This window comes from Sparus aurata, chromosome 13 (genome assembly GCF_900880675.1).
Source record: "Sparus aurata chromosome 13, fSpaAur1.1, whole genome shotgun sequence".
In the NCBI taxonomy this organism is placed as follows: Eukaryota; Metazoa; Chordata; class Actinopteri; order Spariformes; family Sparidae; genus Sparus; species Sparus aurata.
Window position 1 is genome coordinate 1,605,108 of NC_044199.1, and position 14,167 is coordinate 1,619,274.

The 14,167-nt window shown below is 43.1% G+C and overlaps 1 protein-coding gene across 1 annotated transcript in view; it reads left to right on the top strand.

Annotated features, from left to right (window-relative positions):
• The window catches only part of LOC115594366 (rho GTPase-activating protein 26), an 86,903-nt gene extending 74,106 nt beyond the window's left edge, over nucleotides 1-12,797 (top strand). The window contains exons 20-23 of the mRNA XM_030438411.1: nucleotides 7,878-7,913; nucleotides 8,053-8,163; nucleotides 9,021-9,112; nucleotides 10,811-12,797. Coding sequence (XP_030294271.1) covers nucleotides 7,878-7,913; nucleotides 8,053-8,163; nucleotides 9,021-9,112; nucleotides 10,811-10,899 — 328 coding nt within the window. The 3' untranslated portion in view covers nucleotides 10,900-12,797. The remainder of the gene's footprint in view (nucleotides 1-7,877; nucleotides 7,914-8,052; nucleotides 8,164-9,020; nucleotides 9,113-10,810) is intronic.
• The last annotated feature ends 1,370 nt before the right edge of the window (nucleotides 12,798-14,167 follow it).

Genomic DNA, 14,167 nt, shown 5'->3' on the forward strand with positions numbered 1-14,167 from the left:
CCCTCATCAGTGACGAGAGAGAGGTCCACAGGTCAGGGGTTAACAGCTGGGCCCTCAGAACCCGGCATTCCTCTGAGGCGGATGTTATTTTCAGTTTCAGCACTCTGGCTACTGTTGGTGGTTTGTTTTTCAGGTGAGAAATGCCGGGATGTTTCCTCACACCTCTTTCAAAATATTCCTTTAAAGCTTTCTCAGAAACAAATCACACCCCCACTACTCCCTCTCACAATGACCGAACGTAAGAAAGTCAAATTGGCAAAGAAGACAAGTGAGAAGTTTAATGTGTGACCTCTGTAACGCTGTCGACTAGCATATGTGATTAATACGACTGCTGACCCCTCGGACTCGACTTCAGATCTGACGTTCGTACTGAGGTGAAAGTATAAATGGCAAAACGTCTCTTGCTCTCTTTCCTGTGCTCCTCGGGGAAAGTCACAAATTTATATTTAATTTCTCGGCTCTGTTTGACATTTGAGAGAAAAGCAGTAAAAGCACAAAAAAAACAGTGAAGAGCAAGAAATGGATGCAGCGAGATTAAAGAGATGAAGAGAGAAAAGAGATGTAAACTGGATAAAAGATAAAAGAAGGGCGATGCGTGAGAAGCTGGGCGACCGTACCGCGAGTGATTTCTAGGAAACCTGTCAAAGAAATATTTCTTCTTCCTGCAATGTACCACCTAATTATGCACGCGCACACACACACACACACACACACACACACACACACACATGCGCGCGGTGTCAGAAACCCAGTTACATGTGTCTGCCTCGCCCTCGTTTTCCCCTTTTCTTCGCCTTCAGCGTAACACTCCCTGTCATCTCTTGGATCTTCTGATAATTACAGCGAGCGCTGGCAGTCGTCATGAAGGATTCAACTCAACTTTCTCGATTGTGTTTCAAAGCTGCAACCCGATAGCACTGTATATCTTTAATGTTGAAGTTCTTGGTACACTTCCTCTCTGTGGCATTTTCGGTTTCGCCTCCTCCTTCGCCTTCCAGCTCGCCCTCCCGTCTGCGCTGCTGTAAATATAACTGATGACATCTGAGCTGAGCAGAACCGCAGGCTGTACAGTCATGTAGCGTGAAGCAAGTCGATATGTTGGATGATAGTGATCGTTGCAATGTTGAAATCATATCAGCAGTCAAAATAATAGTTTGTAAAGGAAAATATATAGAGAAGTATAGAGAAAAATATTGACAGGTTTTAAAGTGAAACTCTCACCAAAATGCAACCTAGGCTTTTTTTTTTTTTGAGTCAAACCTTCATGTAAAAGCATAATTACACCGAAAGAGGCACTTTTAAGATTTACTGTTTTTTAGTTTTCGGGTCAAACTCATTTTCAATGGGAGTGCTACGGGCACTTTTACGATGGCATCAAAATCTCTATTTTTAGAACACTAAGAAGTCTCGACACAACATGAAACTTTGCTGGTAGTATCACCAGGGTCTCGACACATGAACACGAGCATTGAGAACATTGTTTGTGTACACAGAGTTTACTAAAAAGAAGCTTTTTGAACATCTCACGTTAGCAGTAGCTTGTTCCGCTCGCTGCCGTCCTGCTGGTGGAGAAGAATCGATCTAAGAATGCGACGTAACCTGGAGGAGAGTTAAGGTTTAAATAACAAAATAAGGGGGTACTTTTATTGTGAAAAATGTGCCTGAAATTTAATGTTTTTACTACTGAATTAGTTTATTTTTGATAGCAGCTGTTCTTCAATGACACTAGAGGGAAGAAGAATGTTTACAGCCTCTCCTTTGACCACCAGCTAGATTTAAACTAGGTCACACGTCTTCATGATCACTTAGTTGTTTAGCTGTTGTAGGCTAGAGTGCGGGCATAGACGACCCTCAAAGAAAGAAACGGCTGCCGTCTCCGGATCGAGCTGATTAACAGGGACCATGGTGTCTGCTGTCAGAGTCTTTCTTCACAGATGATGATAATGGATCACTGTGTTTTGGACTAAACATGTCACTGATGTGAATCTACTTGACATTTAGGAATACGAGAACACAGTAGTCCTGTTGTGGAGATGCAAATACCGAGTTAGCACATGCATGGGAAAGCCCTGATGGAAAATGTAGGACTCAGTGACACCTCTGTGACGACAGCAGCAGCGGGAATTTATGATGCTCATTATTGAAATATTCCTGACAGCTTTTTGCACCCTTGTGTTTCTTCTGTAGTCTGAGCTTGACATTTGCAGGTCATTCAGATTTATATTGTAAATGGCCCTTAAGCAGAAGACGATACATTCCTACTTAAGAGATCTTCACAAGGTGAAAGCGAGTCGTGGACGTCTGACGTTCGTACCGAGGTGAAAGTATAAATGGCAAAACGTCTCTTTCTGTCTTTCTCTGTGCTCCCCAGGGAAAGTCAAGAATTTATATTTATTTCTGCGCTCTGTTTGACATTTGAGAGAACATCAGTGAAAGTAGAAAGTGAAGAGCAAGAACTGGATGGAGAGAGATTATAGAGATGAAGAGATAAAGAGACGTGCGACGTGTGAGAAACTGGTCCGTTGTGACTGAAATATTTTCAAGGAAACATGTCAAAGAAATATTTCCTTCTGCAATATATCACCCAGTTACACACACACACACACACACACACACACACACACACACACACAGCAGTTACAGTGTCTACCTCGACTGCTTTTACCCCTTTTTTTCCCCCCGTTTTCATCCATCCTCTCTTTTAAGCCTTCAGCGTAACGATCTCTGTCATGCTTTCAGATCTTCTGATAATTACAGTGCGCTCTCTCAGTCGCTCCTGAAAGATTCAAATCAAGTTTCCGACAGGAGTTTCATTCTGCTGTTGCTGAAGATGAGAGTAAATACAGACACACACTCATCATTCTGGTGGCAAACAAAATGCTTACTTTGATTTTGGATCAGGCATTGATCAGCCTCTTTACAGCCTTGAGAGCAACAGATACCGTGTCTTTAAATTTCAGGTGCATGCTGTCATCAAAGGCAGCTTTCAGATGGCTCTTTGTGAATTGATGGCCTGTCAGGTGCAGCAGGGAGAGACAAGACATCAGTTTAATTAAATCAGCTGTTGAATGTGCTCTGCGTGTAATGGGCTGACTACATTCAGCTGCAAACTAGATGGTTCACTTTGCAACCTGTCATATTCCTCATTTTTTTGTGTAGTATGCCAGCAAATGTGAAGAGAGCAAAATTGATTCCTTCTCAAGCAGAGGGCAGAAAATGCTGTTGACTCGTGTCCTCAATCAAAGTTTCTTGATTGTCAGCTGGAAATCTTTCCTCCCCGTCTCTTCCAGCGGCTCTGCTGGAGGGAGGAGGGAAGAAGAATGTGTTAGAAGGGGCCAGATAGCACGGAGAGAAATTGAAACAGAGAAAGCCGATGAGAGGGAGCGAAGTGACAGACAGCGGGTGACAGATGGAGATGGAAGCTGGATTGTTGAGACCGTCGCTCAAGCTGACGGCTTCATAAATAAATTAGCAACAGAACCGGAACAGAACTTTGTGCTCATTTTACTTTAAGTTGTCTAAAAGTCTAAAACATGACACATAATCCCATTGATATGAATCCTGAATATGCTGAAGTTGGGCTTGTTTGTTTAGTTTTATTTGTACTGACATCGATCAGCAATTGTCCGACAGCGATATCCAGGTACATCGTGAAGTACATCCAGGTGAAGATTTCCTCTTCTGTCTGCTGCTCATTGTTTACAGTTTGATTCGTGACCACAGACGACATCTACGGCCGAGTTGTTTAACAAGTAGTCTGTATATTGTAATAAAATATAAATCATCTTCAGACAATAGCCTCTGGGTTCAGAGATTGCTTTTGGGCAAATGTGTTTTGCCTCTTTGGTTTCCCTGCATGTTCAGACCTGGTCAATACCACTCGAACTCTGAACGGACTCCAAATGGAAACCAGAAGATTTCTTATACCAAAATATTTCCCCTCTCCTACAGATTCTGCGTCCATGCGTAGATATCTGTCTACATAGATTAGTTTCTTACTTCTTGATCTGTTTCCAGTCTATTTTTGACATCAGTGGGAGCTCCATCTGCTGAGCACTGACCAAAAAACATTAGAACTGTTGAGAAAGTTGATTCTCTTTCAGAGATTCACAAAACACTGTCAACTCAGACATCCATCATCCTTCTGATATGATGGCGAGCTCCAAAACAGCCACTGTGAGTGGACCGTGAGGTGAAATGGTTCTGACAACTGCTGCTCCCAAGAATCAAGAATGAACTTTCCATCTCAAATCCGTCAGTCACTCTGTCTTGGCAATATATGATCCCACTGCAGAGTTTAAGCCGGTATAATCTACTCGGGTTGGCTGGCGTCTGCAGAATTCACATATGGAGATGTCTGCAGTGAAACATTGTGATGGACGACGACATCGTGGTTTACCAGCGTGAGGCGGTGTGTCCCCTCGGTGTTGTCGTTAAGCAGAACTCACCACTGTAGCCAGTCGCTCTGACATGAATCTCTAACTGTCTCACCCTGCAGAGGAAACTGTACATCTCTGCGTCTGGGTTAAAGCTTTCTCTTTGCTGCACCACACGTCTGTAACTTAGCTTTGTTCAGCCGCACATGTATAAAACAACGTTGGCCGACTCGCCGAGAAAGCTAAGCTAAGAAGCTGTGTATAAAGAGACTGAGAGAAACAGCAGCCAGAGAACAAAACACTGCTGCCACACATTTAAGGAGCTGGTGTAATGTGAAAATTATAAACAGAACATGGAGATGCAATGTTAACGCACTGAGCATCTTTTCATTTCCTCTCCCCACATGTCACAAACAAGCGTCTGAGGGGACACGCCTCTTAATGGTGCTCTCCGGTGGGAAGCCCCTTTGAATCACGGTGTTCCGGTGGTCAGGCCCTGGACCTGTGATCTGCTGGAGTGTCTACTTAAAACATTTACATTTATCACGTCTCCTCTTACTGCTGTAGAACGAGGGACAGCAGCGACAGCAGTCAGTGAAGCAGCGCTCGTTCCTACATAGAGACAGACCACGATTAGTCCAAATCTCGCCTCAGGTTATAGCAGTGTCACTATGGCAACCATATTTCACGTCATCAAAAGGGGAAAATCAATGTTTAAAAAAAATCACGCCCTGTTCTGAACGGATTGATTTAATGTGCAGAGTGGTGTTCAAGAGAAAAAGCAGAACCTGCTGTAGAAGTTGTACCCTGCATCGTACCATGCACATTTGTTTTAAATGATAAATTATAAAGCCGCTGTAATTGATGTTTGTTTTGAACAATGGATGAAATCACAGTGCGTACACCCCCACAGAGTCAGCAGCCAACTCTCTGCACTTCACACCTTTTCAGCATCTTTCAGCTTGTTTTGGTTTGACAGCCTGCAGCTTCACGACTGCTTCACTACAGACAAATGTAGCAGCTAGCTGGTGGACACAGCGGCGCGTGTAACTGCTCGAGAGCAAAGTGTTTTTCTCAGGAGATTGTGGAGATCTAACCGTAACTAAAAGTGAGAGAGCATGGCAGAAACTCTCCAAACGACAGGTAGTGTTTCCCTGCGTCTGCTGGATAAACTGAACTTTTCAGCCTCTCCAAATTCTCACATTTGTTTTTTTAGGCTTAAAAAGAGACATATTAAAAACATAAAACATTCAAACTAAGACATCATGGGCCGTATTTAGGTCTATCTATATCTATGTCTAATGCGAATGGACTAAAGTGCAGCACGCTGCGTTTAAGGTCAAATCTAGTTTGCTCATTCCACGGCGGATAATCTGGGCGCAAAGTGCAGAAAGAGGAGGTGTGGGTGCACAATTCTCAGTCTGAAACTAGCAGTGATATTTATCCTATTAAAAATGTTTTGTACTTACTTACCTTCTTGTGAATTGTTGTGATATGGCCAAACATGTGTTTTGTGAAAACTGACATGTTTGAAATGGTTTTGAAACTCATGTGTATGTTAGCAGTATTAACTTCATTCGCACCATTTAACTAAATTCTTCAACAAAATGTCTCAGTGGTGCAATACAAAGTGTAATTGCTGGTGGAGAAATTGGAACAAACAGGCTCATGCAGCAGTTTTGAACTTGACATGAAGATAAACCTTGCCTGTAGAATCCAGCCTTTTGAGGCTTATTCAGTATTTGTGTGGTTCATAATGGGCAGAGCGGCAAAATAATGTGGAAGCAGAAAAGCAGACACGTGTTGTCAGTCACGATGCACAGCAGCCGGGCTGAGCTGTGTCAGTGCTGCTGCGTGAATGGAAGGTGGTGGGCGATCTGTCTTCTGTCCTTGTGTATGACAGATATGTATTGTGTTTTTGTGATGGCTGCATGGTGACCTACGTAAATAATAAGCCCCTGAAGCATTGAGCAGAAATATTATCTCAAAGCTCGTTGCAGAAGCTGCTCTTGCCTTTATGTAATTTTATTGCCTCTGAATACATTTTCTTTGCTTTTACACCTCGTGCTGTTGCCTCACTTCGATATTCAACATGCCTCGCTGTTGGTCTCTCACCTTCTGCTGTTCTAGACCATCATTAATCCTTAAGAGCGGCCTGTGATGGATGTCGGCCTGTCCGTCATTTCTGAGAGAGAAACTGAGGCTTGAATGATGAACATGGTCACCGTGTGTGTGTGTGTGTGTGTGTGTGTGTGTGTGTGTTTGCCTGCTGACGGTGTCAATATACCAGCATCTTGTAGCAGAAGATTAGATGGTTGGGATGACAAATGGATTGATGAAGGCACACAGCTTGGTCAGACAGAAGGCTGAATTATATTTTACAGCATCGTGTGGGCTGACCATTTAGAAATTGGATTAGATCCCTGTGGATACACACTCAACCTTGGGAAGCTTGGAAAGAAACCCCCACTGACAGTAGATAAATGAACCACGTCTTAATTTTGAGTGTAGCCATGTTGGTCCCCAGAGTTGATCTAATATTGCCGTGGTGTTTTTCCTAGAACATCATAATTAACATAGCTCAAATATCATAATTGCACCTGAGCAGAAAGCAACAAAGACCATCAGCCGAAGACCAAAATGTTGCACCTAAACGCATCAAGTTTTCTTATAACTTTCCTTTTATTTCTGTAATTTGTCACAGTTTGATTTAGGAGACAAAAATACTTCATATCCTTTCACAACCCCAGTTCAGGGCGAGGGTTGGTGTGTGAGGGGTGAGGGCTACTGTGTCGCCAAGACTTCATAGAAACGTGATGGGTCAGCTGCCATGACAACGCAAGCGTGGCGATATTTGATGGTGCCTGTTCTGCATGGATCTTACAATGAATCTCTGGATACCGTTGGAGATGGTGACCGAGCTGGCTAACCTCTGGTTTAGCGTCCAGCTAACTTGAATAAAGATAAAAATGATTTAGTCTTGCGGCTCCTCTGGACTTCATCTCCGGGCTACGACTTACATCACTCATTGAGATCTATTAGGGAGTCCATTTCTCCTTTTAGTTAATTGATTTGGTTCTTATCTTTACACAGTTTTTGCTCATTAAGCTTGAGGTCTTCTCTGCAGACTTGTCATTGCTTCTTGTATGCTAGAAGCTAATGCAGGACGACCTCAGTTGGCAGTGATAACCCCTCAGTAACAAGTCTCTTTGTTGAGGTATAATGTCTCAATTATATCATGTAAGACATGTTTCCTGTGTTTTCACAAGTCCAGAAACATTTTAGTGCCTGACGTTAGTGAAGGTGAAGCTGGTGAGACGGTTGATTGAGTCTCATTTCCAGGTGGTTTAGAGTTTCCTGCTGAATACCAACCCAAAGCATCAGAATGAGAGTCAACCATCTTTCTCCAGAATCAGCTGACCCACCTTTAACCTTGAGGCTCATGGATTATGACGGGTTACTTCATCTTGTTTTTTGTTTTTTTCCATCTTGTGTTTCCAGGCTGAACCCGAAGAGTCGCAGCAGCATACCGACCAGGTACGAGAAATGTCTTTAACCTGAGAAAGTCACACTGGACACCGCTGATAATGTCCAGAACTGTTTGCATATGTAAATGATTGTTTCTATAAAACCTGTACGCTGTAAATTGCACATTTTGTGTGTATGTGCTCATTAGTGCGACGTCTCCGAGCCCCACCTCGCCACGTTCTCCCTCCTGGCCGATGTTCTCAGCACCCTCAAGTCCTCAACCAATATCCTCTGCCTCCAGTGACTCATCCCCAATCAGGTTGGTCCACATCGCTGTCTTATAATTTAATGGCAGCTCGTCAGTAATCACAGGGAAGCATTCAGAGAGGAAACTGCAGGTGATGCAGGGAAGACATACGAGGTGTTTGACTTCTGGGAGTGCCTGGAGATTTAATTCAAGCACACATTAAGTACAATCCACTAAATCATTTAGTGCTGTTAACCTCTTATTTGCACAAGTAGCTACTTGAAGTACGTTGTTACTCATGGCTGGACTATTGAAGGTATTTGCTGTGGGTGCAAGGAGCCTCCAGTGGATCATGACCGCTGACATTTCCAATGAATGAAGGGAATATAAAGCTGATATAGCATCTGTAATCAATGATGCATTCTCAACTATTTTTATCTTACCTAAATTGGAATAAAAGCTCAATCTCTGCTCAACCTTGGCAGACTTACAGTGTCCGTCACTTTACAACAAGGCTTCCAGTTTCAAGTTTCAAATGTCGTGATGTGTCTTCCAAGATTTGTACCCATCAAAACCCATCCAGGTTCTGTGGCTGGTCCTGGTTCTGTATGAGCAACAGGAATATAGAAAATGTCTTGTGACAGAAGAAAAATAGTGGTTCTATATATTTGAAATATGCGTGTTAGAAAAGATAACTTCTGTAAAGTTTGACTCGTACTCGAAATAATCCATCATTTGCAAATATGTCCGCTTGTTACTTGTGAAACAGCTTCATGATGTAAAGACTTGTCTGTGATCTTTGTAAGTTAAGGTGTCACATGAGGTCTTGGTGGATGCAGCTAAATGAAGCATTGTATCAAATAAAAAGTTGTCTATTTTTCTTCCTGAGTCAACCTCCGTCCTCACTCTCACCCTCTTCTTGTCTGCAGTATTGTGGGCAGGAAGGCTCGGGCGCTGTATGCATGCAAAGCAGAGCACGACTCGGAGCTGTCCTTCATCGCCGGGACCATCTTTGAGAACGGTGAGTCACCAGCAGAGAGGAAAAAGGGAGGAATGTGGGTTGGTGTTTGTCGAGAAACAAACGATTAATGTCAAAAGGGAAGGTCGGCCTTGGGAGGTTGCAGGACTGAAGCGAGCGTCGTTGTTGGATTGGAGTTCATCTTTAGTGGAAAGATGTTGTTTCACGCCATCTCAGGTGTGGTGATCATGTCGGAGGAAGGAGAAAGGTGCACTGGAGTTGCATGATGATACTTTTCCTTGAATCCATAGCGCAAATTATATATTATTCCATTTGTTCGGTGTATTTTTATCCAGCACCTGGCTGTAAGATAAGCCTGGATGTGCACTTGCTCTTATTGCACACTTCTCAAGAGAATATTAGAGGCTGGCAGGCAGACTGGAGTGTAACAGACAAAGTCAACTGCAATGAATTACTTCTGCAAGCAGCCAAGAACGTAATAACTTTCAGATCTGAACTTTTTCTCTTGGTTCTGCCGCTCAGCAACACAGGTCCCCCGCAGCCTCATCGGTCTCTCTAACCCCACGCTCCTAAACTGTAAATCACTTTTATGCTTTACTCTCCTAGCGAGAACTAGATTTGCACGTTTAAAGATAATCCGACTACTTACGCAGCTCTAATGTTGCTCCACTTGTTATCAGACAGATAACAGTTGAACTGTGTGGTGATCGTGGTACGTTGTTGGTGAACAGACACTCACGATCGGGAGGGATTCACTTTTTTTGGTCATGGCAGTCGACACATGGACCTTCAGACCCCGAGACCCTAAATAGAGTTTGCTGTGTTAAGACTATTATGTAACGCAGCGCAGTGTCATCGGAGCCTTTTGGGCCAAAATGTGACCTTGGGGACATGTAATCCCGACAGTGGTATCTCAACACCTCAGTCTGCTCACGGCCAGCCAAGGACCGAGTATCTCAGCTGTCCCCGCGGACCTCATACCACAGCCGCAAAATGTCCTTTTTGGTGGTCGTAAGAATTCTGTTTCACTACGAACGCTGAACCTCCTAACATTTGTTTAAACCGGGCAGATCCATGACAATCAGGGACAGGCGTGTTCCCTGCTCACATTCGGTTCCTGTCTTTGATGAAATTTCTGATTTAGATTTCCCTCGAGCACAACAATGTGGTGAACACACCATTTATTTCTGGTCAATGTTCCTTTTGACTTCCTGTGTTTTAGCCTCTCGTTGAGTGGATCTCTAATCAGAACATCACATTAAACTGCACGTGACGGGAACACGCAGTTAATTTAGTTAATGTTGTGACCTAAAAAATCGCTGAGTCATTGTGGTTCAAACAGCTCCAGCTTCATGACATCTTGTATCTGCCGTGTGTTTACATGCAGTCTTCACGCCTCTCATTCCATCATCCAATGCACAAATGACTACATTTGTATTCTCAGATTACTTTGAACCTTCAATCTTTCAAGTTAAAGTCACATTATGTAGAAATTGGTGTTTTGTGCGATCTGGTGCCCCCCCACAGATTTTCAGTGCAACAAGTTATTACAAATCTCAGTTCTGATAGACGTAATGAAGATGATAACTACAAACAAAACTCATCACGTCATAACAATGTTCTGTATTGAACACTTTTATGTTGAAGTGGACGTGTGTGTGTGTGTGACGCGGTGATCCGACCTTCCTCCACACAGTTCATCATGTCTCCTCATCATAAATTCTTCTTTCTTTTCTCCAGTTCATGCCTCCAGGGAGCCCGGCTGGCTGGAGGGGACGCTGGACGGCCGGACGGGACTAATACCAGAAAACTATGTGGAGTTTTTATAGTCCAGGAGACGACTTGAAGCGGACACGACGGGACTGGAGTTGACCAAAACTGGACTGTAGAGGACTAGATTTGACTGCACAAGACTGAACAGACTCCATTAGATCCTTTACTATACCGGACTGAACCATCGTTGTAGAGGCCGCTCTTCTCTTGACCGGACTGGGAATTGAAACTGGACCAAGCAAAACCATATCGAATGGATATGACGCAGGACCGGAGCGGACCGGGGGGGAGAACCGTGTATTGCACTGGAAAAAAAAGGAAAAAAAAAGGTCCCACAGTGGTTCTGGCTGTTATTAGATTAGTGTGGATGACTTCCCAAGATCTGGTGAAGATGATGTGGTAATGACCCTGGAATGTGTGTGTGTGTGTGTGTGTGTGTTGAACTCTCTGAGCTATGAGGCTTGTGATTTTCCAGCCCTTGCTTTAATACTATGGCTGCACTGCCACTGCTTCAGCATCTCCTTTTTATTATTTTATATCAGTCAGAAAGTGAGCGATCTGCAGCGATGATGGAAACGATGACAGGGAACATTAAACAAAGCAGGTGGCCTTTAACTTTGGACTTGCTCGTTCACCTCTTCACTGCGGTCTGATCGACGGCTAATCGGATCGGGGAACCGGGGCTTTTAAAGCCAATTTAAATGATTGGGTTGTGTTGTACAGCTGTAAATGTGTTTGTGAGCGCTCGCTGTGGCCGTCTGGTAATTCCCCCGGACAAGACTCAACCTGGCTAATGTTGCAGAGATCCAGTTCAGCAACAGGAGCCCCGGGGCAGAGCAGCCCAGGATGATGTTGCCTTGAAAAACAGTTCGCCAAAAGGTCAGCGCTGGAATTATCCGTATTTATAATGCCTCTCCCTGCAGAGCCCTCGTGAAAAATGTGAAAAATTTCAAACAAGCTCCACAAGCAGATGAGCGGTTTACAAAGCGGCGTAGGAGTAACATCTGATCCCTGCTGGTCCAGACGAGCCCGGCTGTGACGCCTCACTCTGCTTCCCCAGGTTAGATATTCTTTGATCGTTGGATCCACAGTGTTGAGTCATATTTGCACTATTGAAAGCAATTCTGTGAATTCTCAACAATCAGAAAGTTAATATCGATGGTCCAAACCACCAGGTTTTGAAGGACCGTATGTTGATAATATGGATAATTTCCTCCTAGTTTTAACATCATGTGAGGCGATCAGTGACTTTACAGCATGTAGCGAGAGAACAACACAAACACAGTCAGCTGATCACGAAGACGGAGCTAACAACACAATTATCTGAAGATCACATTTGGATTCAGTCTAGTTTAGTTTGTCGCTCATGAGTAAAGGAAATGTTTTTCAGACATTTGAAGGAAAGTGAAGTTAACTTTCAGAATGGTTGAGGTGTGTGTAGAGAAGCTGTTCTGCTCGGGGCTCCAGCGGACGTCACGTCGTCACGTCACGAGTCTTTGCTGAACTTTTACCTTGAAGCACTCGGTGAACTTCTTTGAAAAGTTTTTTGTTTTCTCTTGTAGGTGAGAATATTGAAAGAACATTTTATCATTTTAACAAAAAAAAAAATTAAATGGGAGAGTAGAAAAACAACTTAAATGTGAATTGAGACTACTTTGTTCATACCTGAACTTCTTATTTATGAGAGTTTCTTAAAGGCGCGATCCAGAACTGTATTCATTTTGAGGTGTTTTATCAACTTTGTAAATAAATACACAGCGTTTGATAAGGTATAATTTTTTTTAAGTATGAAATTTTATATTTTGTATTTGTAGCCTACTAACTTAATTCCTTAATTCCTTCTTTGTTGCGCAGATTTTTGTATCATTTAAGTCTTTCTACAGCCTTAAATATTCCTCCAGATGTTTTGGTGAATTGACAAGATTGTGCAGAATAAAAGTGTTCAACAGCTGCAGTGCTGGTCTGTGATCCGTCTCTGAGTCGCTGCTCCGCCTGAATATTTGTTGCATGTTGCACGCACGACTGACTGCAGTGTTAAAGAAGCCCGGCCGCGTCTACAACCGTCACACTTTGGACCAAAATGAAGACGTGGCATGAAATGGATTAGCTTGCGGCACATCATTACAAAGATAGAGGAATTTGTGAGGTTTGCTTCAACTAGTGCTGACTTTTCTTTCACTACCACATTATGCTGCACTTCCCTCCAATCACAACATCACAAAGCTTCCCCCACACGCTATTTTGAATTTGAATTTGAATTTGAATATCACCACCATGTTTTTGGCATCATTTGGATAACATGTTTGTTACAGTCGTGGTCCCACTGTAGGAACAGGAGGATTTAAAACCGACTCAAATTATGAGTCTTATGTTGCCAAAAGTGGGTGATGTAAACTTGCAGCTGCCATCTGTTTTTTACTGGAATATTCTTGACATTTTTCAAAATAATGGTATTTGCTGTCTTGCTGACAATTATATTAGAAGGTCAATACCAAACTGATACACGCGTTGAGTCAGGAAGAAGTTAGTGAGTAGGAGGGAAACAGCTGGCCTGGCTCCATCCAAAGCTCAAATATACACCCAGTTCATTTTACTACTTAGCATGTTGTATCTTGCTTGTTAATTTTTAAAACAATCGCATGTATAAACAAAAATTTTGTGTTTCAGAAGTTTTATCCCCCGCCTGCAGCCACATGATAGAGGGGGTAAATCTCCGGTTGAACAATCCTGGTAAAATAAAATGTGCAGCCCAGTTTATCTCTGCAAATACGACTAATCTCAAGTATATTAATTAAAGGTAATAAAAGCACCTGTGCCTCTGCAGTCCTGAGCAGTGTCACAGCCTGCAGGTCCACAACCTCCAGGACAAACAAAGTGAGACGTTCTTTAATTACTTCTTTCATCAAATACAGTTAAAACACATTTATAAAAGTCACCAGTGTTCATTTTCTCCGTGCTGAATTACAGGCCGCTCTTTGTGTTGGCTGGTGGTTAGCTGACAGCAGCTGGCAAGCCGCAGTAACATGACCCAGTGTTTGCAGTGGTGAGGGCAGTACCGAGTGTTGGTTAGCAGAGTTTCAGCTCTTCTCTGCTCAGGAGAAAATGTCATGTCGCTCTCCTCTTTTGATTTCCGCCCCTGCTCATGATGACTCAGACTGTCTGAAGTCACTTTGCTCAAGAAATTCCAGTTCCAGCACAGAACTGCCTGCTAGACCACAAACATGTCATTTTCAAACTTTTGTTTGTGCGCCGATTAAATGAATGAGATACAATCTGTTACTCAGTGAGCTTCACACGTCGTGAGGAAATGTAATTTTGATCTCT